This window comes from Callithrix jacchus, chromosome 10 (genome assembly GCF_049354715.1).
Source record: "Callithrix jacchus isolate 240 chromosome 10, calJac240_pri, whole genome shotgun sequence".
Lineage (NCBI taxonomy): Eukaryota > Metazoa > Chordata > Mammalia > Primates > Cebidae > Callithrix > Callithrix jacchus.
The window spans coordinates 14,832,629-14,859,623 of NC_133511.1; the positions used below are offsets into that span (position 1 = coordinate 14,832,629).

General features: G+C 47.2%; 1 protein-coding gene and 1 long non-coding RNA gene across 25 annotated transcripts in view; one reads left to right on the forward strand and one right to left on the reverse strand.

Annotated features, from left to right (window-relative positions):
• The first annotated feature begins 1,933 nt into the window (after nt 1-1,933).
• Nucleotides 1,934-13,668, forward strand: LOC128929079 (uncharacterized). Its single transcript, XR_008474990.2, has 2 exons — nt 1,934-6,931; nt 8,225-13,668. It is a non-coding gene; the product is annotated as an uncharacterized LOC128929079 (long non-coding RNA).
• Nucleotides 12,633-26,995, reverse strand: part of CADM1 (cell adhesion molecule 1) — a 336,780-nt gene continuing 322,417 nt past the window's right edge. For 12 of the 24 annotated variants that reach the window (XM_009006846.5, XM_078339520.1, XM_078339517.1 and 9 more), the window contains 2 exons: nt 26,572-26,703; nt 21,584-24,534 (listed from right to left, as the gene is read on the reverse strand). In XM_009006846.5, the coding sequence (XP_009005094.1) occupies nt 24,416-24,534; nt 26,572-26,703 (251 nt within the window). In that variant the 3' untranslated portion in view covers nt 21,584-24,415. Of the gene's footprint in view, nt 24,535-26,571; nt 26,704-26,995 lie in introns of all 24 variants that reach the window. The other 12 variants (XM_035264633.3, XM_035264632.3, XM_035264631.3 and 9 more) reach the window with 2 other exon arrangements.

Consider the following 26,995-nt stretch of genomic DNA (forward strand, 5'->3'; position numbering starts at 1 on the left):
CTGGTGTAACAACCTGGCTGCAGAGTATGGAGCCCTGAGTTGGCTGTGGAGAAGCAGCTCTTCTCTCTCTCCCCCGACAGCCAGTGCATCTGTAGTAGTGCCCAAGCCACTGCTTCTTAAGGCCAAGGGCTATGTATGGAATGCTCTGGAAGGAAATGGGAAATCAATCAATACATTTATAAATGAATGTAAATTCGTATATGTTGTGGGTTGAATTGTAACCCTTCGAAAATCTATATGGTGATGTTCTACCCCTAGTACTTCACAATGTGGCTGCATGTGAAGATTGTGCTTTAAAGAGGTAAAATGAGGTCATTAGGGTGGGCCTCAACCCAATATGACTGGCATCCTTATAAGAAGAGGAAATTTGGATGAATATATGCATACAGAGGGAAAACGGTGTGAGGGCGCATTGGGAAGCCATCTACAAGCCAAGGAGAAAGGACATGGAGGAAGTCAACCCCAATCATACCTTAGTCTTCAACTTACGGTCTCCAGAAGCATGAGAAAATACAGTTCTGTTGTTTAAGCCACCCGATCTGCAGTACTTTCTTATGACAGGCTGAATAGATAAATATAAAAAATAAATTTATATGTAAAATAAATATAATACATAAAACAAAAGCAATACATGCTGGATGTGGTGGCTCATGCCCTATAATCTCAGCACTTTGGGAGGCCAAGGCAGGAGGACTGATTGAGGCCAGGATTGATTGATTAGCCTGGGCAACATGGCATGACCCTATCTCTACAAAAGTTAAAAAATTAGCCAGGCATGTTATTACTTGCCTGTAGTCCCAGCTACTCAAGAAACTGATATGAGAGGATGGCTTGAGTCCACAAGTTTGAGGCTCCAGTGAGCTATGATTGCACCGCTGCACTCCAGCCTGGGCAATCAAAGCCCTGACTCTTAAAAAAAAACCACACACACACATATATATATATATATATATATTTTTTTTTTGAGATAGGGTCTTACTCTGTTACCAGTCTGGCACGCAGTGGTGTGATCACAGCTCACTGCAACCTCTGCCTCCTGGGCTCAAGCCAATCCTCCTGCCTCAGCCTCCCAAGTAGCTGAGACAACAGGCTCCTGCCACCACACCCACCTAATTTTTGTAATTTTTTGTAGAGACGGAGTTTTGCCATGTTACTCAGGCTGGTCTTGAACTCCTGAGCTCAAGCAATCAACCCACCTCAGCTTCCTGTAGTGCTGGGATTACAGCTGTGTGTCATTGCACCTGGCAATATATGCTCTTCCCTTCTATATGTGCCTGTGTGAGCATATATATATGTGTGTGTGTGTGTGTGTGTGTATAACCATCCGATTCATCCGTATTTCCACATCTCTATCTCTATCTTTGCATGTATATTCTTGCCTGGAAACTTCCAGTATGTCCTCATTGGCACAGAACAGGATGTGATGCCTGGCGTTTGAGGCCCTACTTTCCTCTTCAGTTCCCGCCACTCCAGCCCAGTACCCTCTTCCCAACAGGCTGGGCTTCCCCAACACCCACTCCTCCCCATTTCCCAAAGGGTCCCTTTCTTGGCACAGGCTGTTCCCAGCCGGGGTGCCTCCTCCACCACCCCACCTAATGAACTTCTGCTTACCCTGCAAGGCTGCAGAAATTGCGCCTTCTCTATAAAGCTTTCATCATCCTCCCAAGAGAAGATGAGTCACTTCCTTCTCTGTTGTCTCTGGCATTTTATACACACCTCTATTAAGACGTTTATTTCATTGTATGGTAATTATTCGTGCATGGGTTTGTCCCGCAAGCAGCCTGCCAGTTCCTTAAGGAAGGAACTTGTTCCCCTCGTCTTTGCAGTGGCAGGCACAATGCCTGGCACATGGAGGCAGGATTTCAGGTTGGACGAAGAGGCGACAGAATCCAGGTCGGTGGGAGGGGCGCGGTGGGGGGTGCCCGGGCTCCTGACGCAGCCTGCTGGGGGCGAGGGGTGCGCCGGGGGACTCAGTCTGTGATCGCCCCCTTGGGCTGTTCTCTCCCACCCGCTCCTCCGCAAGGGGAGCCCGGCTGATTGGACAAACAAAAGCCTCGAGTTAAACGTCGTCGTCGGGGAGAGAATTGCAGGAGCTCTCGACAGCAAATTAGGCAACTAAAGCCAAGCGCGGTGGCTTTCGGAGATTAAATGCATTATAGATTTGCTAAACCAGAGGCGAGCCGGAGAAAAGGTGGACGGATCATTGTTGCTACCCTTCAGGCAGCCGGGGCGGGCTGGGACGCAATCACGCCGGCTTGATCGCCAGACACGCAGGCTTAATTTCCCATTTGCAATCAAGACCACATCCCCGTCCTCGGAGTCCCAGAAACACGGTCCTTCCTCGGGTTCCTTTCACAGGCCGCATTGCGGAGAGGAGGGAAAATTACCCGGAGATAATGGTGCTGATTATGGGACTGCAAGTGGCTGGGAAGCGCCGCGGGCGCCTGCGGAGGAGGAGCGGGAGAGGCCCGGGGCGTGCGCTGGCAGGGGCACAGGCGAGGCCGGCCGTCCGAGCTCCGGTCCCGCGGAATTGCGCCCCCGGGCTCTGGTGCCTCAGCCCTGAACCCGGGGGAGATGGCCCAGTTCAGGAGGCACGTCTAAAGTTTTATTTCAACCTCACCCTTCTTCTAATTCAAGAAAAAGAACAAAGAATTTCAGAATAGCTAACAGAGAAGGCTGTGGCCCAGAACGTCTGGGTACAGGAGATGGGGTTATGGGAGCCAGATTCAGGGAATCTGAGAACCTGGGTCCTGGTCCCTGTCCCGGAGGGAGACTCCCCTTCCTACGGCTGGGCCAGGCAGGGCCCCTCTGCACCTCAGAAGGGGGACAAGGACCAGGTGAGCACCATCGTCCTCTCTGCTCCACAGCCTGGAGAGGAGAAGGTTAAAGTCCTTACGCTTCTGAAGAAATAGCAGAAGGGGACCAGGTGCTTCTCAATCTCTTCTGAAAAGGAGACAAAAGAATATTAACTGGAGTTTCAGCTTGAGGGACTCAGATTCGACCTAAAAAAAGGAATTATCACAGAGGGGAGTTGTTAAAACATGAAATTGGATACAACAGGAGGTTTCAAAACCTCTTTTTCTCTAGAACTTTGAAGAATCACAGCAATGCATGAGTCTGAGATGGACCGTGCGTGGGCGTCCTCGGAGGGTGGATGCATCCCACCACGCCCCGAGCTTCCTGACCGGATTTAATTCCCTCTACTATCGATCAAGTCCCGTCTGTGGGCCCGACTCGCGTCCAGGCCGTCGGCGCCATGCTCCGCTTAACCCCTGATTCAGACCTAGCAGGTTGTAGCCTGAAAATGAGGACACAGAAGAAGGTCACCAGGAGCCTCACGTGAGAGTTGAACGCACACGGGAGTGTGGCTGGTTTCAAAAGGCACACTCTGTCCGAGGAACGCCCCCTCTCTCACCGGGAAGAGGCAGACGGGGAGGTGAGGGAGTGTTGCCTCTGGGGGCGTTTCTTCACAGCCTCACAGGGGTGACACCCAGAGCCGTGGTTCACGTCCTCCTTTGCAGAGGTGGCTGCAGAGCCCCAGGCTGGGGCTATGGACATGAAGAGGGGCCTCACAAGACTCCTAGCAGGCAGGAAGCACCTGGCCCTCAGGAATTCAGAGACTGCAGTGCTGACAGCGGCCACCTGTGATCAAATATTCTTTTTGCTCCTTTTTCAGGCTTGGAGAGTCACTGACAGAAGGCCACGTGCTTCCTGACGGCATGATGGCGCAGGCCATTAAGTCCTGGGAGAGAGTGGCAGGGCGTGCCAGCCCTCCAAGGACAGGGAGTGGGTGGCCTCAGAGCGTCACTCACAGCCCTGGGAGCTTGAATACCTCAATGGCTGCAAGGACCCAGGCCCACACCCTGGCCACTCGGCCCCTGATACGAGAGAAACCCTCCTGGTCATGTGGCTTTCAGAGAAAGGAGCCCAACTGCCACTGCTTTTCCAAACCAACTGTCCCAGTAGAAATAGGAGGCTGAGATGCTCCTGGGTGCTGACTGGGAACCCCAGGCTAAAGGCCCAGAGGCACGGCTGCACAGGGCAAGTGGCATCCACAAACTGTGGGCTTGGCATCCTTGGGCACAGGGAACTTTTTTATCCTCAATTTTCTCATCTGTAAATGGCAGCAATAACAATACCTACGTCAAAGGTAATTAGGAAGGTTAAAGGAGCCAGGGCCCCTCGAGTGTTTGGATCTGGGCTTGCAACATAAAATGCACTCTCTCCGTGTTAACTGTTATGATTATTACTTCCCACTACCACTACTAAAACGAGCACTATGAAAAGATAAAGGAAGAAGCCGTGTAAACACAGGAGGAGGAGAAACAAAGAAAAGGTTTTTTTTTCTTCTTGGTGATATAATCCGTTATCAGAATCTCATCCCTGGGCTCCTTCTGGGCTGTTAGAACACAGCCTTACTCTCAGGCGCAGGCTGCGGGAAGATGGAACTGAGTCCTCCAAAGCCACCAACTGGGCGCAGCCCAGATTATAGCAGTGAAAGTCTCCAGTTTCAGGAGCCTCCTTATTCCTAGCAAACTGGGATGGCTGGTCATCCCACATCAGCACTCACCTCTGAGAAGACAGCAGTGAGGCCCCACATTCTGTCACTTGTGTAGTTGCTTAGGGTGCACTGTGTTGAGTTGGCCACCCTTCCTCCCTCCCTCTCTCCCTCCCTCCTGTCTTCCCCTCCTTCTCTCCTTCCTTCCTTCATTTATTTTGTTTATTTAGCTTAGATTCTGCTCCTCCCCTCTCCCCCTTCATTTGCTGACCAGCAGCACACACACACCTGCAACAGCAGAAACCAGGGCCAGCTATTAAGGGATGGGGTTGCTTGGGGAGCCTGACAAACTACCAGGCAGAGTCTGGTGTCTAGAAGGGGGTCCAGCCCAGCTCTGTTGCTTATTGTCTCAGTCGGTTTGGGCTGCTTTAACAGATGCCATAGACTGGCTGGCTTAAACAACAGACATTGATTTCTGACAGTTCTAGAGGCTGGGAAGTCCAAGAGCAAGACAATGGCAGATTTTGTTGTTGGTGAGGGCCTGGCTTAGACACTGCTTCTTTCTTGCTATATCCTCACAGGCCAGAGAGAATGAGCTGTGATCCCCTTTTCCCTTTATAAGGGTACCGTCTCATCACGGGTCCCCCATTCTCGTGACCCCATCCAAGCTCAATTAGTGACGAAAGGCTCCACCTCCAATACCATCACATTGGGGATTAGGACTTCAGTGATAAATTGGAGTGAGGTGGCAAATATTTACTCTATAGCACTTATTAATACAAAGGCATTTGAATATTTTCACCAAGTCCAAACTCTCTCTGAGTGTCCCTGAGGGACTAGCAATTGGATGCCCTTGGCTCCCTGAGGTGGCAGAGGGTAGAGAGGCGCTGCAGCTCCAAGCCTCCAGCCTTGAGTTCCCTTCCTTCCAATATGGGCTTAAATAGCTGTGAGTTTCCTGGGATTCCAGGCAAGCAGGACAGACTGTGCCTTACTGCCCGAGTGTCTGTATGTGTTTATTTAAGAGAAAGTGTGAAGGCCAGAGAGCAAGCAAAGGGCCAGAGTGTGGGAGAAAGCAGGCTTGTGTGTGCACAGGCAGGTGGGCAGGTCTGATTGACAAGATCAGAACAGAGCTCCTCGATTCAATCAGTCTCCCTCACCCTAGCGAACAATTCTGAGAGGCCAATAAGTGAGAGTGGAAGAAGGACTGGTGAGGGAAGCCAAGATGGGGTGTTTGGGGAGGGCCCCCAAGAGATCTGGCCCAGGACTCTGGCCATAACCCTTCCTTGCCATTCCTGAGATAGGAGATTAGGACATGGAAGAGTGTCACAGATTATATGTGGGGCCCACAAATCCTCTGTGCCTCTGTCCTGGGAAGCTCTGACCCAGACCACAAGGTATGGCCAGTGAAGTTCAGGTGGGGGCAGTCCTCTCCTGGCACACAGTATGTGCTTCTAACGTGGCCGATGTTCTGGCCCCTGATGCAAGGGCTTTGGCTATTTTTCCTGGTGCATCCACCCTGATGGGGACTTGGTAAGTTCTAGGGAATGGTCAGCACAGCTGAGCATCTCTCCCCTGTGTCCTGCTCTACACTGCAGATGGAAGTCAGGAAGGAGTTCTGGAGGGATGCTTCTAGGATTGCGTGTTGCCTTTCATTGGCTGCATTCTCTGATCTCTCCTCCTGGAGTTCACAAGGTACAGGGGAGGAAGGGCTGCTGACCTGCATCAGCCAGAGACAACACTCTGGGCAGGAGAGCCTTGGGCACTGGTTCTCTGCCATCTGCAACTCTCATTGTGGATGGGAGCTGGGCAGCATTTGCCTTCTGGAAGCTTCATTTGTAGCTCATGACTCACAGGGAGAACCAGTGGAAGAGTGGGGATGGCTAGTGCTGGGCACTCCACTTCAGGACTGAGGCAGCAAAGCAGTTCCAGGGACTCCCCAGGTCTGCTGCCCGGGAAATCAGTTGAGCCACCCTTGGTTTTGAAGAGGCACGAGCCTGTCACGCATGCCCCAGATGCAGGCACCCTACCCTAACCCTATTTATTTGTTTTTCTTTCCCGATGAAAATGTAAGCTTCCTGAGAGCAAGAACTTCTTCTTTTTAAACCCTCTGTCTCCCTACCACTTAGAAGAGTGCTGGGCACAAAGCAGGTTTCAGTAAAAATAATCCACCAAATGAAGGTATGAATCAGGGGGCAGCGTCGTTTTACAAATGATGAAACTGAGATAAAGATGGGTTCATGAACTCACCCCTCAGTATCCCTCCTAGCTTTTGGGGAAGCTGTGCTAACCAACAACCGTTACTCCCTGGAAGTTCTTCTACCAGTCTGACTCTCTTCCTTCCTAATACAAGCATGGCTTATTTCCGCCAGTGAAGTCCAGCTGAGAAACACACTCATCTGGAGTCCCTTCTGGAAGTGAAGTGAACGTTTCCAGGTGAGGCTGCCATCTTGGCGGGAGGGTCCTCACCCCTCACTGGAAAGTCATCGGTTGTAACAAGAACTGCTTCCACTGTACCTCTGTCTTTTGCTGCGTGGAGGAGGAGGGGGCGCCTTTAGATTACTTTAGCTATAGATCTCACAATTACTTTCCCTCTCTCTAATTTGGATGTTAATGTATTAGCTACAGCTTTGCCTTCTAGGCTAGAAATTGTTTTTTCCCCCGCCCTGAAATTATACATCCAGATAGAGTAGTGTTCATTAAAGTAAGATTAGGAGAGGATAATATGTGAGAGGTATGTAATCTTTTGCAAATGGTTAGTAAATTGGAACTACCCCAATTACAATCTTGTTCATCACACAGGGCTGAATTACTCTGCCTGGGACGGGAGTCTCAGCCACAGCTCTGCTCAGCTCACATTTCATAAATATTGTATACACATGATATTCTCAGCCATCTGCTTCACTGGTTGCTGGGCACGTTTTCTGACTTTCTGGTTGACTGCAGAGAGTGACAGGGCAGGGCGGCCATCCTGCATGTTTCCCTCAGAGCCCTGTGAGGCTGGCCTTCCCCTGGGGCTCTCCTGACACCATATGCCCCAGGATCGATGCCATGGACACACACCAGCCTCGATGGCATCCTCTCTGCCCACACTAAGGCCTTACTGCAGCCCCCAGGGGCTTCCCAAGCAGGGACCAGGGAAGTGTGCCTTGAGCTGTGCCTGAAGGGTCCATCTCTAGGAGGGACTTGGAAGCCAACAGAGGTGACTTAGAGAACAGGCCTCACTCCCTGGCTCAGGGAGGCTGGGAACTGGGTGATGCCCAGGGTTGGCTGTGAGGTCCTGCCTCTGCCTCTCATGGGCAGATGGTCTGAAAGCATGGAGGGTGAAGCCTGCTTCTTACAGGTGCTCTGCTCAGCCTCAGTGGTTGGGTCTATCTCTTCCTCTTATTCCTTGGGTCTGACCAGAGCAGCTCTCTCTGACCACTTTGTTTCCCTAAAATCTCATTTCTTTCCAAGAGGCAATGAAAGACAGTGATTAAGAGGGAAGACCTTGAACTCAGAGTGTCTGGGTTTAAATCCCTCCCTGCTATTTACTAGTCGTGTGGTCCTGAGCAAAAAGTTTAGCCACTTTGTGCTTGGGTTTCCCCATCTGTAAAGTGGGTAGTAATAGTATCTGTCCCATAGGGCTGTGATGAGTTAATACTTAGAACAGTACCTGGCATACCATAAATGCTCAGTAGAGGTTTGTCATTATTTTACTGCAAAGGTATTTTGGCTTTCTTCCTGTAGGTTGCAGCAATCCCAGAAGAGAATGTGACAGAGAACTTGTGCTAGATGCGAGCTCTAAGCCGGAGGAAACCAGACAAAGAGAAAGGGCTGGATCATTTTCACTGTTAACAGTGTGCTCAGCACCATGTTTAGCAGAGGTTATTTTATCCCATTCTCACAGTTTTTTTAAGCATATATATTATTATGCCCACTGTGCAGATGAGGAAGGTAAGGCTCAAAGCTTTTTGAAAAGCAGACTTCCTGCTACTGCCTTGTGTAAAATTTACAGCTTGCCATTTGTTTTAGGATAAAATCCCCAATCTTTAACCTAGCCCATAAAATCCTCCATACTCTGATTGCAGCCCACCCTCTTGTTCACCCTCGTCGTCTGATCGGCCTATTCATCAGCTTCCTACACCCTCCCACTTCCGGGCCTTCACACAGGCTGTTTCTTCTGCTTGAACCTGACTTCTCCTTCCTTTTTTTGCCTGGACAATTCGTATTCATCCCTCAGGTCTCAACACTTCTCCAGAGAAGTCTTCCTCGAACTGCCAACCCCCATCACCCCCATCCCCACCTCCAATACTAGATGAGGCTCCACTCCTATATATGCTTTCCCAGTAACCTGTGTCTTCTTCATAGCACCTCTTATGACCGTCATGAAGTGCTCAACTGTGTGTGTTGTTTGTCTTACTAGACTGCAAGCCCCATCGGGACAGCGTCTGTGTCAGTCAGGAGAGACTGGGCTCGGCAGTGGAAACATAAATCCCAACCCTTATGTTTCTCCTTTATGTAACATGTCTCGTGGGATTGAGCAAAGGCTCTGCTCCACCTTGTCACCCAGAGATCTAGGACAGTGGAGGCCTCAGCACCTTTTTGGCTGCACCATGTGGAACACTGGCCTTTTCGGTGGCTGCAGCAAGGCAAGAGAAACATTGGAGAATCATGTGTGCATAGGTCAAAAGCAGGCACAGTACAGAACGGGGGCACATACACTCTGCCCAACTGCAAGAGGGTTGGGACCTACAAGAGGAGCAGGTGGATTATTTGATCTGCATAGGATCTTAACCAACGTGTTCCCTGTGTGTTCTCCGTGCCTAGCATGTTGTGTGGTACATAGTGGGAGCTCCAAAATATCAGCTGAATGAATGAGCGTGTCAGTGTAAGTCTATCAAGATTACGTAGCCAGCACATGGTGATGGGACTGGGCTTTGGACCCAATCCTCCTGTTTGCAAAATCTTTGGGCTTTGCACTCTGTCTTCTTGTCGCTCCTGATTTAAACGCTTTTTCTCTCCCCATGTAGAGAACAGAATATCATGCATTTAGCCACTTAATAGATTTGTTTTTCCTGATGAAGGTGATGAAAGTGGCATGTCCTCCAATCAGCCTTGCAATCAGCCATTCCTCCACTCACCCAAGACAAGTGGCAATTCAAAAGCAGCTATCGTTTCTTAAGTGCCTACTGTGTGCCAAGTGTGTGATTCCAGCTAAGGCACACAAAAGCTCAGTGAGGTGAGCCTGTGTTTCCTGCGTTGCAAATGAAGACACTGACACTGGGAGTGAAGCCTAGACCCGGATGCAGATCTGCTGGCTGAAGTCCAGAGCTCTTCCCCTAGAGCAGTCAGCGGCTCTTATAGTAGAGCAGGCATCAGAATCATCTAGAGGACCAGAGGAAGTGTAGACAGCTGGGCCTCACCCTAGTTTTCATTCAATAGAAGCAGGGGAGGTGGTGAGGGGGCCTGAGAATCTACATTTCTAATGCACTCTCAGGTGACACCAGGTGGCAGGTCCAGTACCTTTGTTTTGAGAATGGCTTCCCTACAGTGTGCTGTCTGGAGAGGGTGAGGAGCGCTTCCTCTGTTAACTTCATTCTGGTGTCATGCCTGGAGGAGCGTGGGGGTCAGGAACATAACCTCTCGGGTGGCTGGCGTTTGGTCCTTCTCTGTGAGGCCGCCTGCAGTAGAAGTCTGTAAAATGAAGGGGTTGGACAGGATGAGCTCTGGGGTGCTCTGCAGATCTGACACTCTGTGTTCTGTGATTGGATGAGCTAAACCAAAGCTGCAGATTCCATTTAAGTCTCTTCCTAGGTGGGAAGTGCTATAGACTAAAAATTGTGTAGCAGTAAATACCCAGGGAAGTCAAGGAGTTATCGAGTAGCCACTGTGTGCTCAGTCTCCTGGAGGGCTGTGGGGAACCCAAGAGAAGTGTAAGACATGACGCTGCTACTCCAGGCACCAACAGCCTGGTTGGTTGTGGAGACAAAACACACACTTGAAACCATGATAGAAAAGCGTGTCAGGATATAACCAAGTGCTAATCGGTGTGAATCTGGTGAGAAGTGACCTTTGGGATTCAGGGAGCTCCCAGGTTCCTGGAACCTAGGAATTTGAGAACCTATAACTAACATTTGTGTATAGCATAGTATTTTAACCCACGTGAGCCCCACAGCATGGCGTGAGGTGGACATTTTGAAGAGGAAGAAACAGACCCAAAGACTTGCCCAAAGTCAACTTTTATTAAGTAAAGACATTGAGATTTGAACCCCAGCCTGCTGATAACAGAGCCCTTGCTCTGCAAATGGTGCAGAAGGTGAAGCAAGGGAGATGGAAGGTACCAGCAAAGACGTGGCAGGTGAATTCCACCTAGGCCATGTGGAGAGCCTTGGGTGAAATGAGGTGGCAGAGAGGTTGGGTGAGCGACGTGAAAATCAACTTGATAGATCTGAAAAGCAGCCCTGGGGTCCCTGAGTACAATGAAAATATTAACACTCATGGGATGGGCACAGGAGTGTTTTATTAAGGTTGGTTCAAAAGTCGTTGTGGTTTTTGTCATTCAAGAAAAAGCAGTGGCAAAAACCTCAACTACTTTGCATCAACCAAAGACATCGCTAACACGTTCGTCTCATCCAGGGATGTTTGCGGGGATACGTCAGTGCACAGTAGCAGAGTTACTCTAGATCTGGAGGCTCTGAGTCTCTGCCACGTCTCTCCAGGCCATTAATGGTCCAGACATCTTTGTGTGAATTATAAAAAAAGATATCCCTTCCTCCAAGAAGTTGCAACTCTGGCCGGGCACGGTGGCTCACTACTGTAATCCCAGCACTTTGGGAGGCCGAGGCGGGTGGATCACCTGAGGTCAGGAGGTCAAGACCAGCCTGCCCAAATGGTGAAACCCTGTCTCTACTAAAAATAGAAAAAAAATTAGCCGGGCATGGTAATGGGCACCTGGAATCCCAGCTACTAGGGAAGTTGAGGCAGGAGAATCACTTGAACCTAGGAGGCGGAGGTTTCAGTGAGCTGAGATCTTGCCACTGCACTCCAGCCTGGGCAGCAAGAGCAAAACTCTGTCTCAAAAAAATAATAAAAAAAGAAGTTGCAACTCCATGTCAGGACACAAAGCTTGGCTAGAGGGTGGGCTGGATCGCTGTCCCCATCCATCCAGACATACCCTTTTATCTTATAGCCTGGTCAATGCCTAAATCTGTACCACTGCATCTTGTAGGCTTGAGTCCCTACCACCGTGTGTGCATGCACAGCACCACACACACACACACACACACACACACGTGTGCATAAACCAACACCTTCTCCTTGCCCCAGGGAATTCTTTACTTGTGGGGTGGGGGATACCAGAAACCTCTGTGACTTCAAGCCATTTCATTTCCTCCTTCCCAGCAGGCTTTTTAACAGAATTTCTTCTAAGAGGGTTTGTGGCGGGGCTGGAAGCAGCGACTAGAATGAAATCCACAAGGTCAGGGAGAAGCAGAGCAGGTGACGCTGTATCTATCTGACTCCAGGGATACAGTAACAAAGGAGATGGTGCAGAGAGGCACCAAGTCAAGGACAGATGAGGCTTGGGAGGCTCTACCTTCCCCCATCAGACTGTTAACATGGAATACAAAGCTTAAGTCTTTATTACCGAAAAAAGAAAAAGTAGCAGGAGAAGAGCGGGAGCCAGTAAGAGGGGAGAGACGAGAGAGCCACACGCTGAAATCAATACTGCCCAGGACAAGCATTATCCCATGTGGAACACCTCAAGCCTCTGCCTAGAAAATTTGATTGGATCTTCAGAAAAACCTATTAGTGTGTTGTCAGGACCTTCTGGTGATAACTGACCAGCTCTTGCCAATCGATGCTCTTCACTTGTGGAGCTCCTGATTTTTTAACAGCATAATTGTTTTTTTAATAACGGGCTGGCTCACCCACTCCAGCAAGCAGGGAGTCAAAGTCAGACTCCTAACTTAAAATATAGAGAAACGCGATGCTGCAGCCACTTCTTCCTAATTGCACAATTACTTTATGGAGCACCAGGGATGGAAGGCTGCAGTGGGGGTGCGTTTTTGTTTTCTTTTTTTCAGCCAAGCGAGGTTGTTAAGAAAAGTCACAGAAGTAATTACACATGTCAAAATTATTTACTAAATGAAAGCCATTCTTCACCAAAGAGTCTTTATTTATTTTTTATAAAGAAAAAGGGCAAAAATTGGATGATTCCAGGATGGCGACATCATAAAGCAACAATGGAATTAGTCTTCACTTATTACAGCTTTTTAATTTTCAACTCAAGAGGGAGCAACGCATATTTTCCTTAGGGTTTTAAATGCACTATAACAACAGCAGTGTTCTTGCTCTTTACCGTGCCTAGGATCTGAGCTGTCAAAGTACTTTACAAATAACTTTGGGATTGAGGCTCTGTACAGCTGGAGAGCAGGGCCCAGGGAGGAAGCGATTTGCCCAAGGTCACGGCTGAATCAGAGGCACAGCTGGAAACACTACTCATGAATACTGGTTCCTGGAGTCAGAGCTCATCACCACCAGCCTGCCCACCTCCCACACACACCAAAACAAAACCCCAAAGCCAGAAAACAGCAGCGGGCAGAGAGGTCACCTGCCCTACACAGCCCAGGGTGTTCACACTGACAATTTGCTGTACAGATCGGAAGCTGGATGTGCAGGTCAGAGACCTTACAGATTGCCGTTGCTGGACCCAGGAGAATCAGTCACTAAGGAAACCTAAAAGTTCACTCTGCATAGTTGGGCAGCTCAGCTCTCCATCCAGAGCCCCCAGGTGTGTATGTCAGATTCTGGGGTTGATGGTTGAGGGGTTGATGGTTCATGCGACAGTTTGCTCCGCCCACCTGGCAGGTCTGGTTCTTCTCTGGGCTGGCTCCCTCCAGAACTTGTTCTCGTGCTCAGAGTTGGAGTGCAAGACTCAGAGCAGAGAGAGCGAGAAAGAGAGGGAGAGAAAGAGGAAAAGAAAAGAAGGAAGACAGAGGATAGACTGTTTGGAAACCTGTGCAGTCCCTAGAACCTCTTCTTATGAAGACTCCATTCCACCCTATGCTACATACATTAGGGTCCCACATTGAGTACAGTTTCTGATTATTTACCAGTTCAGTTAGGCTGAAGTCTGCTGGTGACATTATTATGGTTTAGTAGATATTTAATTAAACATTTAATACATCTGATTTTATAGTTTCCTGGCTTTCCCTGGATATTAGAGCTCATATATATATATATAATTTTTTTTTTTCTTTCCAGGTCTCAAGTATGTTCATCAGGCTCTTGAAATGTTTCTAGGGCACAGGCACTGTGCTTTCTGACCTTAATGGAGAAAACGGCTTAGAGAGATAGGAGAAGGGAGACACGGGGGGAAAATGATACCCACGATGACAGAGCAAGAAACAAAATTTAAAAAACCAAACCCAAACAAAAATTTAACAAAGCATACAGAGGAAGTTCTCAAAACTTTAGAATTGCTGGTTAGAAAGAAAAAGGAAACCCAGGCCTTACCAAGATATTTCTAAGAAAGAGACAGACACTTGAAAGACCCATCCAACCAGGGATGAAAAAAAAAATCTCTTATTATTCAATAATTTATTGAGCACAGGGCCAGATACTGCACTTGGCTTCAGAGATATGGAGCTGGATCAGATACAGTCTCTACTCTCAAGGAATTTACTGTTTTTATTGAGGGAGACAGAAAGGTAAACAAACAGTTCAGATATGTGATAAGGACACAAATTGAGGTAAGCATGAGGAATTGAAAAAGCACAGCGAAGCAACCTGAAGGATGTGGAGGCATTCTCAAAAGGAGGAGGACACCCCCTGAATGTTCAAAGGCACAGAGGTGGGATAGGATAGGGGCCAGGGGCCATGGGTAGTGGAGGATCTCAGGGTAACACTGAAAGGCCGAACCGAATTGAAGGCAGATTGTGAGGATTTGGATTTAGTCTGCAGTCAAAGGTGAACCAAGAGTGGTTCCCCAGCAAGGGAGGGATGGTGAAGGGACTGGGGGAGGAGGAAGGGAAGCCAGCCCAGAGGCTGCCACATTCCCTCATTCAAATGAAGGTAAAGGGCCTGGACCAGGTGAGTGACGTGGAAATGATGCATTTGAGTCAAGTTTGAGAAGTATTTTGGGGCAATGGGCAGGAATTGGAAACCAGTGGAGAAACCCAGGTTTCTAGTTTGGTAGACTGATTAAACTGAGATGGAATATAAAGGAAGAAGTAGGTTTGGAGGAAGGTTTTCATTTCTCCAACCCTCAGGATCCTAGAGCAGGTGCCATGCTAAGGGGGATGATGTCCCAAAGATTCCCCTGAAAAGTTGCCAGGAAAACCCAGCAAACACTTAAGGGGTGTAGGGAAACAGAGTCCTGATAGGTTACGATTTTCCTTTGGGGTCCCTCTATCCAAGACAGAAACACAGCTCTAGGGGCCCAACACTAGAAATCTGTTCATTCTGCCTCAGAAGAAAAGGGCGTGAAGCGTAGAGACAGAGAGGGGACATGAATAGATACCGCTAAGGCCATGTGGAGTGCAGGGTGGAGGCTCTGCTGTGATTCTTGGTTGAAGGGAGTTTATTGGAAGTTAGCTAATAAAAGCTCCCAGCTATACTCAGGCATCTGTGTTCTCCCTGGCTGGCAACACACCCTACATAATACTTGGTGCGGTGGCAGAGTCGAATGGAGACACAAATATCTATCCATCACACCAAATTCATTGGGTTAAACTCCCATCACCCAGAGCTGACCCTTTCCTACTGGAGGAAGTAATGAGCTAGAAATAAGTGCTTATCTGAAGCTGAGTCTAACTAAATCTGCAATCACGGACATTTCAAATGGTAGCTTCCTTCAGTTTGGGCTTTTCAAACAGATGGATACTCTAGCATGAAATTGCCAAGATTAAAAAGAGAACGCTAGTTTAACACACAAGGCTGGGGAAATAGCCGGGGCCATCTACGGAGCAGGATTCCCGTGTCTTGGCCAGAGACTTGCTCAGCATTCACAGGAAGTAAACAGCCCCAGAGCAAAGCAACTGGATTTCTTTCCATGTTGGCAGAGGGAAGACAAACGAGGACACTCCGGTATGGGGACGGCATGAATGAACCACACGTGTCCGTAAATAAACCCGGAGCCCTCCAAACACGCGGCTTGCTTGTTCACACAAAAGCCAGCCTGGCAGCCCTCTCGCCAAGCCATGTTCACAGTTGGATCCTTAATGCATTGTGAGTGTTCAATCAAACTTTTAGTGGTGAAACTCTGGGAGCAGAAAGCCAGCTAAGCCCAAATGGTCCCTTTGCTTTCCCATCTTTTGTGGCTGCCTGGCTGTGCTCTTACGGGTTTTGTTGTCAACAAACTCCTGGCTTGCCTTTGAGCGCTCCAAATTATTGAAAATGACTACAGCTTAAGACTGGCAGGATGATTGTTAAAAACAGCCCTGGCATTAATCATAGCTTAAGAGCTTTTGGAAAACGATTCTAATTCAGAAGGGGTGGCTTACAAAGAGGCTTGTCGAAAGCAAAGCAGACATCAAATTCTGAAAGGCAAAAAGCCTCCTTGGTACCCACACCTGGCTGCTTCTGCAATCCAGCTGGCAGAACTGCATAGGGGGCACGGCTTACCCCACCAGCTCACCCCATCTGAGACCATCTTGAGTTTTCCCCGTGAGTCCTGTACCATCCCTACCTCCGATATGGGGACCTTGAGATGGGAGAGACTTCAGGGAGCACCAGCAGTTACAGTCTTCCTGGCAGTCCTGGAACTAAGGAAGAAGTGGCCTTGTTTTCTGTCAACAGTTGGAATGCCTTAGACCAGTGCTAAAATAAGCTGTGTGCATAGAGGCAGCTGCGTAGGCAAACACATGGTCAGCATTTGCAAGGAGCCAGGCAGGGCGACGAGCTAATACTTCTGCCTTTTGCCTGCCTGGCACAACAAAGGAGAATGATTTTTGCCATCAGCATTCTCCCTATCATGGAATCATTGCACAATTTAGTATGATTAATGGTTTCCATTTAGGAGAAGCTGAGAATGAAAACAGTGGGGGAGTAGTGGCACTCGCTGGGGGTGTCTGAGGCTGATACTAGAGTGAAAGAGAGAGAGCTGGCCATTGCCTGCCAGCCCGTATCCTCCAACCTTTACTTCCAGGCACGATTGGGGAGACACAGTGGGGCAGAGCCACATGGCTTTGACATGCTTTTGCAGAAACAGTCTGAAAGCTGCACCCTTGTGAGGCACTGTTTCATTCTTGCAGGCCTCCCAGTATCTGTGACTGGGAAGCCACTCCCTTTTACCTGCCAAAGGGAGTGCCAGTCCCAGAGGATCCTAACTAAGGGCTGGGTCTGAGAGTGGTCAGGACACAGTGATGGGGCTAGCGGAACTAACTACACCACTTCTTGAAATTCCTGATGGCCACATGGAGATGCCACACAGGGAGGGAGGGACCCCTCTCTTGTGCTGGGAAGGTAGGGGTGGCATCCAACACAGCCGTCTGTCTCTGGAGCGCCCAGCTGGTGGTGGACCTAGTCTCGGCTCTCATCTGGTGGCTTTCCTGGGAGTTGTTCTTCTCCCCTTGGTAGCATCCTTTTCTTTCCACTTCTGTAGACATGGCTTCTTTTCAGGTCTTACGGCTGCTGCAGGTGAGTGGTGAGACAAAGGGTGCCATAGCCAGAGACTTGTGGGTGCTGATAGAAACCAACCGGGAAAACACAGAGAATTCAAGAGGGCCTCCATTTTTTTTTTTTTTTTAAGCAATAGCCTTTGTAACTGAAGCCAGATAGAGAGAAAATTGGTGATCTTGGCTGGGGCTAACGTGACTCAAGGCCCTTCTCGATGCATTGGTGTCTCTGCAAGGAAATCGATTATTTTCCATAAACTGTCTTAAGCATCTCCCGGGCTACATTTCTGGCTGTGTTAAGAATCAAGCCATCAAGAACAGCTGTGAATGTTACACACTTTCAGCAGCAGCAATGGGCTTTGGCAGGGAAGTAGGAGCAAAAAACCCAAGTAGGACATTTCAGTTGACAGTAATGGCATTTTCCCTTCCTTGTCCAAACGAGAAAAGATTCATGTTCCTAATTGCAGCGCTACAGCTGCCCCCATCACTTTATTCTGGGAGAGGAGGTTAGAGAAAACAGGCCTAGAGAGAGGGAGAGAAAGAGAAAGAGAGAGAGATGGATAGTAATTTCATCACTAGCTAACAGAGACTGATTAGTGCAGAAGATGCCCTTCCATAGCAATACTTGTTAATCAGGTCTGCTGTGTCTGGGCAAACAGCTTTTGTGGATTAGCTAGACTTGAGCTTGCCAGCGTCTACTGCAAGTTTAAACGATGAAATACACAACTACAGAGAAAACAAACCAGAAAGAGTAATAAAGTCACACATTTCAATATTCAGCAACCATTAAGGGATTTAAATATTTGCTTGCTATTAAAGGCCTGCATTAGGCTCTTCCAACACCAGCTCTGGAAGACTGAAATATCAATTACGGATCAATTTTCCCCCTAAGTAAACACTAATGCAGGATAAACAGTATTAGAAGATGCAATAGTAACATTGCTGACTTCAGGATGGACTTCCTGCTGGTAACAGCAAGTTTAAGCCTGGTGATTAATTAACCTGAGAAGATAGCACTTAAGGAAGATTTGAGGCGGTCACGTCTGGAATATGACTGTGAACCTGTGCACATCTGGAGGGCAGCTGAAGTCCCAGGCCCAGAGAACCGGTTGATTTGCACCTCAGTAGTGTTCCTCGCTTTCCCCAGCTCAACACTTCGAAGGATTAGGATGGAGTAAAATGGGAGGCGGAGGTGGGTGTGCGTGCGTGTGAGAGAAAAAGCAGCAGCAGACAAGGTCAGTTCCTCGTTGGAATTAATTCCGCATTTCAATAGGCAAGGATCGAGTTGTATTTCCCAGCACTGACCACCAGGGGCAGTAGACGTTTCATGTTCATTTGGGAATGAAAAAAAATAAAAAATAAATAAAAGACAAAGTTTCCTGTGTACTGAGGAGCCTGGAAGCTGAGGATTGGAAGACTTGAAAACAGAGAAGATTCTTGCTTTCAGGTCTCAGTTCAGGGATGCTCAAGTGTAATGATGTGAGAGTGTGGTGGGGGCACTGAATCGTGCAGCTCCTACTAGAGGCACATTTCAACGTTTTGAGAAAAATATAAATAAGGCAAGGACTATGGTTTGCACTTTTAAAATATGCCATATTGCATTCTGAAGGCCCCTCACAATGTACGATACAATGCTAAGGCTTCACTTAGCCATTACCCAAAATGTTATTCCCTGATATTATTCCAGCAGGTCCTTGAGAATGATGGATGGGGCCAATAGCTCTCAAGACTGGCTGGCTCAACTCTTCAAAGCCACCTGTAGGAAGGATGGACATGCAAACATCAAGGCTTGAAATAGCGCATTGATGGCCCATTCAGATTAGGTTTAACTTAAGGCTCAGGCAGCCAGGTGCTTGACTATTCTCCCTTTAATCAGCTGGTACTTGCTGGATGACTACTGTGTGACTTCCAGGGACTTTAATATGGTACTGAGCCACAAGGTCATAGATGATGGCCAAGAGTCCCTTCTTTCTTCTCCTGTACAGGGGGCCAGGACATCCGAGTGCTTCAAAACTATACATGTATGGCTGTGAATACAAATTTCACCCTGAAGGAATTTGGCTGCCATTTCTTCATGACAAAGCGCTGTGAATTTGGGATCCTGGCAAAAAAGTGTATCAATCTTGGGCATAATTTGATAATAAAACAAAAATACCTTCACTTAAGCAGGGTCTTTCTACCTGTAGCACCGTGACCGCATGGTTTCTTTGAGGTTCCGGGTGACAGAATGAAAGGAGCATTTCTCCATGGAGTAAGTCCACAGTGGTATAAGAATTACATTTCGAGTAGACAGAGGACAGTGAAAGATTGCACCAATTAACACCCGCATATCACCTCGGGCTTCCAGTTGATGTATTTGGATAATGCCAGGCCAAAACATTTGTGAAAACTCTCTGGAGGAAACAAGGGCCATTTTCACTCTTGTACACACTCCTCAAATGAAGGAGCGGGCAACTTATCAAGCTCCTTTGAGCGGGGGACTGCTTCTAGCACCTTCTCATTTGCATACCCAGTGGAGCTCAAAAGGCAAATGTGCAGCAGTCACCACCTCCTGTCTGCCTCAGCTCAAGGAACTTCTGGGTCTCTTTTCTGTAGGGTAAAGCATAAACCTGGAGCCTCATGCTGCGGACAAGAGGGAAAGGGATGGGGAGACTAAACATACTGCATGCTACGTGGCTTGGCATAACTCTGCTAATGAATGGTGAAGAGAAAAGGGCCATTAAACCTTCTAAGTCATGGTGTGCAAGGGTATGATGTGTCTATATGCACAGGAACACGCAGAGCTCCCTCTGAGTAGTGACCACTTCTTCATAGCCATGGGTAACCTTCTCCCTTTTGAGTCATCATTTCCGCTATCCTGTGACTGACAGGTAATGATCACGTAGTGTCTGGCACCTTTTTGACTGAGCGCTGGGTGCTGACTGCATATCTCATTGATCTCTCTTAACAACCTTCAAGGCTATGGTGATGTCCACCTTGCCCAGCAGGAGACTGAAGCCAGGTAGGCTGGGCTACTCATTGGAGGTTTCACTGCTACGTGATGGGACAGGGATCTGAACGCAGGAAGCCTCGTTCTAGTGTGTGCTTTTGATCCTTATTCTATTCCATCTCTCTGGGTCTTTTTATAGAGAGGCAATAAACGAGTGCTCCCTACTGCTCCTTGCCCTCCGGCAGAGGCTGGGAGAGGTCACTGAAGTCTTGACTCCTCTGCCTGGACTTTTTAGTACAGCCACAAGACACAGCCCACCCTGCACACAGAACTGATTTCTTTCTTCTCCCCGTACAAATCAGCGGCTGGCTGGGCTTGTTGCCCTCTGTACTTCTGACTCACTTTCCTTCTCCACGAAACTATCCCTTAAGATCCAGCTGGGGTCCCAGCTCCTGCGTGAAGCTATCTGGGGATTTCTCTTCCTTTCCCTTCACTGATTTCGCTTCTCCAGAAAATTCCCATAGCACTCTCTGCGCTTCAGTGTATTCAGTGGGACATCCATGGCTCAGGGTCACTTCATGTTTTCATGTGGAATAACTGATGCCCCACCTGGCCTCCAGAGACTGCCTTATACTTCTCTGCATCCCTCACTATGCTGGACATACAGCAGGTGCTCAATAACTGCTTATCTGGTTAACTGATTTTTTTACAGAGACAGTTAAGAGGCCAGGCCAGGATGGAGGTGGCCCAAGGGGAGATGCACAGCCTTTGGCCTTTCTGGAGCTTACCTTTTCTTTTCCTGTGGAACTTTCCCCATTACATGGCCAGGGGAGAAAAGGGGAGCTCAACCATAGCTGGGGGGATGGTGAAAAAAGGGCACTTTGGGCCTGGCCAGACATTATCTGCCCATTTAGAAGATCGGCCACCATGATGTGTAGTCATTGCTCACTTCAGCCTGCAAGGCAAGGATGATGACACGGACCAAATCCTGCTGTCTACCCAGGCCTGGAAGTCTCGGCAACCTAAACTGTAAGTGAGAACAATCTTCTGCAGGCAGCCAAGCCAGTCCTCCATGGCTCACACCTTCTTTTTATGAAAGGAGAAAGAACTTTAAATGAAGAAGGTAGAATGAATTGTTAAGACACAAAATCCCAAAATAAGAGACAGGTGGAGCAGCCAACACAGGGAAGTTGGTGGGGGTTGGGGGTGAGAGAGGGGATGAGTGCAGGAGACGCGTCCACAGGAGCGGCCTGTTCCCGCGGGCCCACAATGACAGCTCGAACACCTGCACAAATTGCTTGAGTCCACACGGGAGCTCAGACTCAGCCACGGCACCCGGCTCACCTGTCCACTGAGAGTGGGGAAGAGAACAGGACAGGAAGGATGAGCGGAGAAGGAGAGAGAACGCGGTCCCCAGCAACCCAGCTGGCAGCATGTCCTAGCATCTGCTGCCAGCGCTCTTGGCCCCGCACACGGTCCTAAGGAGGAAGCTGGGACCAGAGGCCCATGTCTTCTCTCACTCGGTGGCGTCCGTAAGAAGTCCATAAAGAGATTAGAGGATCACTTTGTAACATTAATTTTTTTTATTAAGAAGACAGATATTTTATAGTACTTCTTTTTTTTCTTTTTTTTTTGTAAAAATGGTATACATGAACCAATACAAAATGCGAATGGGAACATATGGATATGGAGTTTCTTACACTGTAACATTGTCCATGTACACCTTAAAACAGAACTGGCCTAAAGGGAAAAGTAAGACGTCGGTGTGACTAAAGAACAAGCTTATTTGGCATCAATTATACATCCTTCATTATTTTATATTCCTTTAAAAAACACAAAAAACAAGTTTGTTCTTTCTTCACTCTAAAAAAAGTGATCAACCTGTACAAAGTAATACTCAACAATACATTTCAAACAGTGCACTGTATACTTAAGAAAAAATACATAAACCAATATACAACTAAAATCCATAATTTCCTGTTTTTGCTTTGTTTTATTATTATTTTTTTCCAATGTGTGGGGCCTACACTTTGCAATCTACCTGAGACGGAAAACACCAATCGAAACACATGAACCTGAGACATGTCAACATTGTAAGCCATAAAGTTACATCAGGAACACTGCACTACTGTACACTTTTCAAAACAGAAAAATGGGAGGTCCCAAAAATGAGATGCCAATTCTGTGAGCAATGGTGTGATTTTTTTGTTTTTTGTTTTTGTTTTGTTTTTTCTAAAAACAACAACTGAAAAAAACTTTTCAACAACATGCTAAATGATTCTCACCCTTTGATGTGGTTATACTATGGTCAGAATGGGTGCTAAGGGCTCGGAATAGAGCTGCACATTATAAAATTCATCGAAAAAGGGATGTTCATTGTGGCTTTTTGTCTTGGTTAAGTGCCTAGGGACAGGAGAGGGGTAAACAAAATGCTGCTCGATAATGGATTCTCTTTTACATACCAGTCCGTTCCCAAAAGGCCCCCATATTGCAATGGTTCTATCAAAGGTTAAAATAAAAACAAGAAAAATAAACACGTTTTCAAATAACAAAGAGTTGACACTTTTTTCCCCTTAAATAAATCAGCATAAGTTTTCCACATAATGTAACAATAGTAAAAATGCACCTTGCAAAATCCAAAATTACTCACTGAAAATGTAATAGAATATATATTTATATATATATATATAGATCTATCTTTTGGATGCCATCTTTCCATAGGGACTGTTATCTGGAGTCTGGAGCCTTACCAAATATATGGTAAGAGTTTAGTTTTTGTCCTTCAGGACTACTTCTAGATTTCCTAGACATTTCAGTGAAAATCCCCACACTTCTTTAAAAAATGTAAATGGCAACTTGACTCCTCTACCTTTTCCCGAGGCTCCCCATCTAAGATATGTTCAAGGTAACTGATTTTAGTAGCTATGCACTATGGCTGCCATCATGCGAGGATCAGTAATTTTTGGCAGATGGTTCTTAAGGCTGAGGAAAGAGGCCAAGGCTAGTGTATGAAAGGTAAAAAGATAAAAACACTCACATTTGAGTTTTGATTAAGTAACTGAAAATCCCTACATGCTGTTTTTCCACCTCTGCTCTGACCTATCGAGAACTGAGAGTGACAGCAGACCAGTGTGAGAACAATACCGGCCCTTCTTTTGTACCTCCTGCCTTTGTCAAGCCAAATCTGAAGGAATGAAAGTTTCACACAGATTCGAGTTGGAAATCCCAGCATGACAAATATCTGTAATATACAGTACATGCAGGCCACATCCTACTGCCTTCCTAACTAAGCACAAAGGAAAAGAAAAATATATTAACCCTGTCCCATTCAGTCATTCGCACGACACACGGACTTGCTTTTTCCTACAAATTAGTGAGAAGTAAGGCCGATTGGGAAAGGTGGATGGAATCATTTGGAACAGAAACAACGAGAGCAGAACTGTATTCCCCCCTCCCTACTTCCCCTCCTGTGGCAACTCAAATTTGTCCACTTATACAAAAGGAACAGACCTCACCTGTCAGGTCTGTTTAGGGCATGGAAGGAGGAGGAGTCCTTTCCGCCCCAAACCTTTCTGGACCACGGTGGGGTATCTATACTGAGCCGTCTACAGATACAGAATTAAAGACAGATTCAATCTCATTGTGACACACCTCACTTGCAGATAACCCTGTACAGTAATGGAGTTCCACAGCAAACAGAACATTTTCTGAATCACAGTCTAATTTTCTAGTCTTCACTGCTCTAAGTATTTGAAACATGGGCAGCAGCAAAGAGTTTTCATTGTTTGTTCACCCAAATCTTTACGACAACAGAGAAGAATGCGTTATGGATACACTAAATTCCGAACTATGAAATCTAAGCTGTGCTGGTTCTCCTTTTATGAAACTGAATTTGGAACGGAAAGCAGCTACCACAAAAATAAACAAAATAAAGTAAAAACGAGAACAAAACAGGGAAGGAAAAGAGTCTAAGGAATCCCAGCAGGCAAATTCCAAAATGGGAGATTTTGGAAAAAATCCAAAATTTGGGGGTGGGGGACGGGTATAAATGTGCACAAAGGGAGAAAGAAAAGGAACTCAACAAGCAAACAAAAAACAAGGCACAGAATTTTCTGCAATCTACTGAAACTAAATCCAAGTATCCAAGTTTGACTTGGTAGGAAGAAATAAAAATTAAACAAACAAACAAACAAAGAGGTGTCAAACAGCAGAGTGTACTTTCCAAAGAACATTTTTTTTTTTTTTTACACAGCAAATCCCAAGCCTTCCCAGTCTCACACCTTTCCACCCATTCATAAAAAACACACAAATTTCTCGCAAGTTCCAATAGCACTGTCTCTTTATCATCTAAATAGGGCCAGTTGGACACCTCATTGAAACAAAAAGGCTGATCTAGATGAAGTACTCTTTCTTTTCTTCGGAGTTGTTCTGTCCTCCTTCTGCATTGATTATAGCTGTGTCTGCGTCTGCTGCGTCATCGGCTCCTTTGGCTTCATGAGTGAAGTATGTACCTGAAAGATGAAGGGGTAAAGCACCGTGACTGTCTGATGGCCTCTGTGTAAAGTGGTACAGAGATGGCAACTTGCTTTATGGCCATCATCAGCCGAAGTGGTGTGCAGGCAGCAGAGGGGAAAAAACAATTGGAAGAAGAGAGCGGGGTGGGTGAGACAAATGGGGATCCGGGGGTTCCAAAGGCACCACTCCAACTGAACCGCTGCGATATAATTCAGCAAATGAGACATTAGAGCAGTGATTATGACCAGAGGATGTCAGCAGAAGAAGACGTGAGTGGGAGCTAAAAATGCAGAAAGCTGGAGAGCTGCTGACTAATGTATAAACAGTAAACACCAATGACCGATGACCAGATATGTGCACGTACGTGGTTAAAGACCAAAGCAAGGGAAGAGCAATTAGCCAATAAATGAATTAGGGCCCTGATGATGCTTCTGTCGTCATCTCAACTCATTTATTTGAGCCACAGTCTCCTGTCTTTATGAAACATTATTGCCTACGCAGAGGTGAGAACGTGCTTGAACTTGCACAAGTGTGTTTGATTTTCCTATGTCTTCCATGTTAGAGTGAGGTTCCACATTGAGAAAGAATTTGACATTGCAACGGCTGGGGTCAAGTTTTGGGAACTGTCTTAATGAGCAAGTGAGTCTCTCTCATTATGTAACTCTAGCCTGGACCCGGATTCATGGATTTGCTAATTGGCACAGCAACTTTATAATGACATTAGACAGATGTTACAAAGTTAGGGACACTCTTATCACCAAATCCCAACAGTTTACGTGGAGAACGACAAAGACTGCACCTCAGTATGCTATATAGGTAGAACTTAAACTGCCTGCTGTAATCAAATAATCTTCCTCCTGTTACATACTGTATTCCTGAAGAGTCTTCTACTTAAAAAGGTTGAGACATTCGCTATATTTTCAGGTTTTCAAAGTGACAAATCTGAGAAAGCAAGCGGTCAAACGCTTCTCGGTATCTTTTTTTCCTGCTGTAGAGTGACACACATGTTCCCTTACCCTGGTCCTTCACAGCTGCTGCTCAGACGCTGCCCTCCTCTTTGGCCTTACCTCCTGTCTCTCTCAAGCTTACCACTGAGAGGCTGGGAGTTCTTGGCCAAACAGACTGCCTCCTGAGTGTGGGCCGAGGGTGAAGAACGGACAGCTCTGATCGTCCTAAACTGTTTTATGCTTGAGACAGGCACTCTGTATCCTAAAGGTGCTTAGGTACCTTAGACCTCCACTGCTGTGCTCAAGGGACCTTCCCCCAAATCCAAGCTCAATAATCAAGCAGTATGCAAGCACCTAGAAAACTCTGCAAGCTCACTGCACAGTGCTTCAGAGAAATAACTGAGAGAGACAAGGGCGGACAAAGAAAAGGAAGAATAAATTACCAAGAGAGGAGAAGAGGATCAGAGCAGCATGGGGCAGAGAGGAGGGGCATTCGAAAAGATGATTGCCCATCTAGACTGCACAGTTGATAAGTGTGATGATTAATGGCAATTTAAATCAATTGCGCTAATTTTAAAAATACATATTTATGTGGCTTTTAAGGCAAAAAAATTTTTTCAACCTGGGCACATCAAACCAAGGAATTCTAGCCACTGTGACTAGCTTACTCAGAGTCTGGGGCCAGAGAACAGGGGGAACCCCTCTGCCTCAGAAAACCTGCCTCCAAAACAGGTTGTGGATGCGCTTTTTCCATGTTTATCCTTTGGGGGGGTTCATGCCACATCTTGTACACCAGCCTCTATTTTTCCTGTATCCCCAATTATGGATGGCAGAATAACAACTCTACAAAGCTTCATATTTAGAGAAAATCCGAATCAAGGAGTGCTGCTCATCAACTCCCAGAGTCCTAATCAGCGGCTGCTAAGATTTCTGTTTTCTTTTTTTTTTTTTCCTCTTCCAGTTTCAGGAATCAGAGAGGCCATGTGGCCACATACATCGAATTGCCTATCAAGAACAACCTTGTAAAGTCCCCAAAGGCAGAAACTGGGGGGACACGCTGCTCCTGCCTGCTGAAGCCTTGCTTACCTTTATGTCTGGCAAAATAGCGACCCAGAATGATGAGCAAGCACAGCATGGCGAACACCACCACCGCCACGACGCCGCCGATCACGGCATGATCCACTGCCCTGATCGAGCCTTCTTCACCTGCTCGGGAATCTGTTGAAATCAGAAGAGGAATAGGGATGTAGAGCTTACTACAAGGCACCAGAAGCCCCGGTGACACTGTCTCCAGGGTCAGAGGGTCACCTTCTTTTTTAATGGAGGAGTCAGAGAGAACAATCGAGATGGATCAAGCTACACTGAGGGAACAGGCTAGCCTGTCCAGTGCTGAACTGATCTATTCTCCCCAGAAGGCAATTTCATGATAAGCAGCATAGGAGGGTTAATGCATGTGGAACAAGCTTAGGGAGGCAGGGAAGGAAGAAATAGTCTATCTGGCCCTGACCTA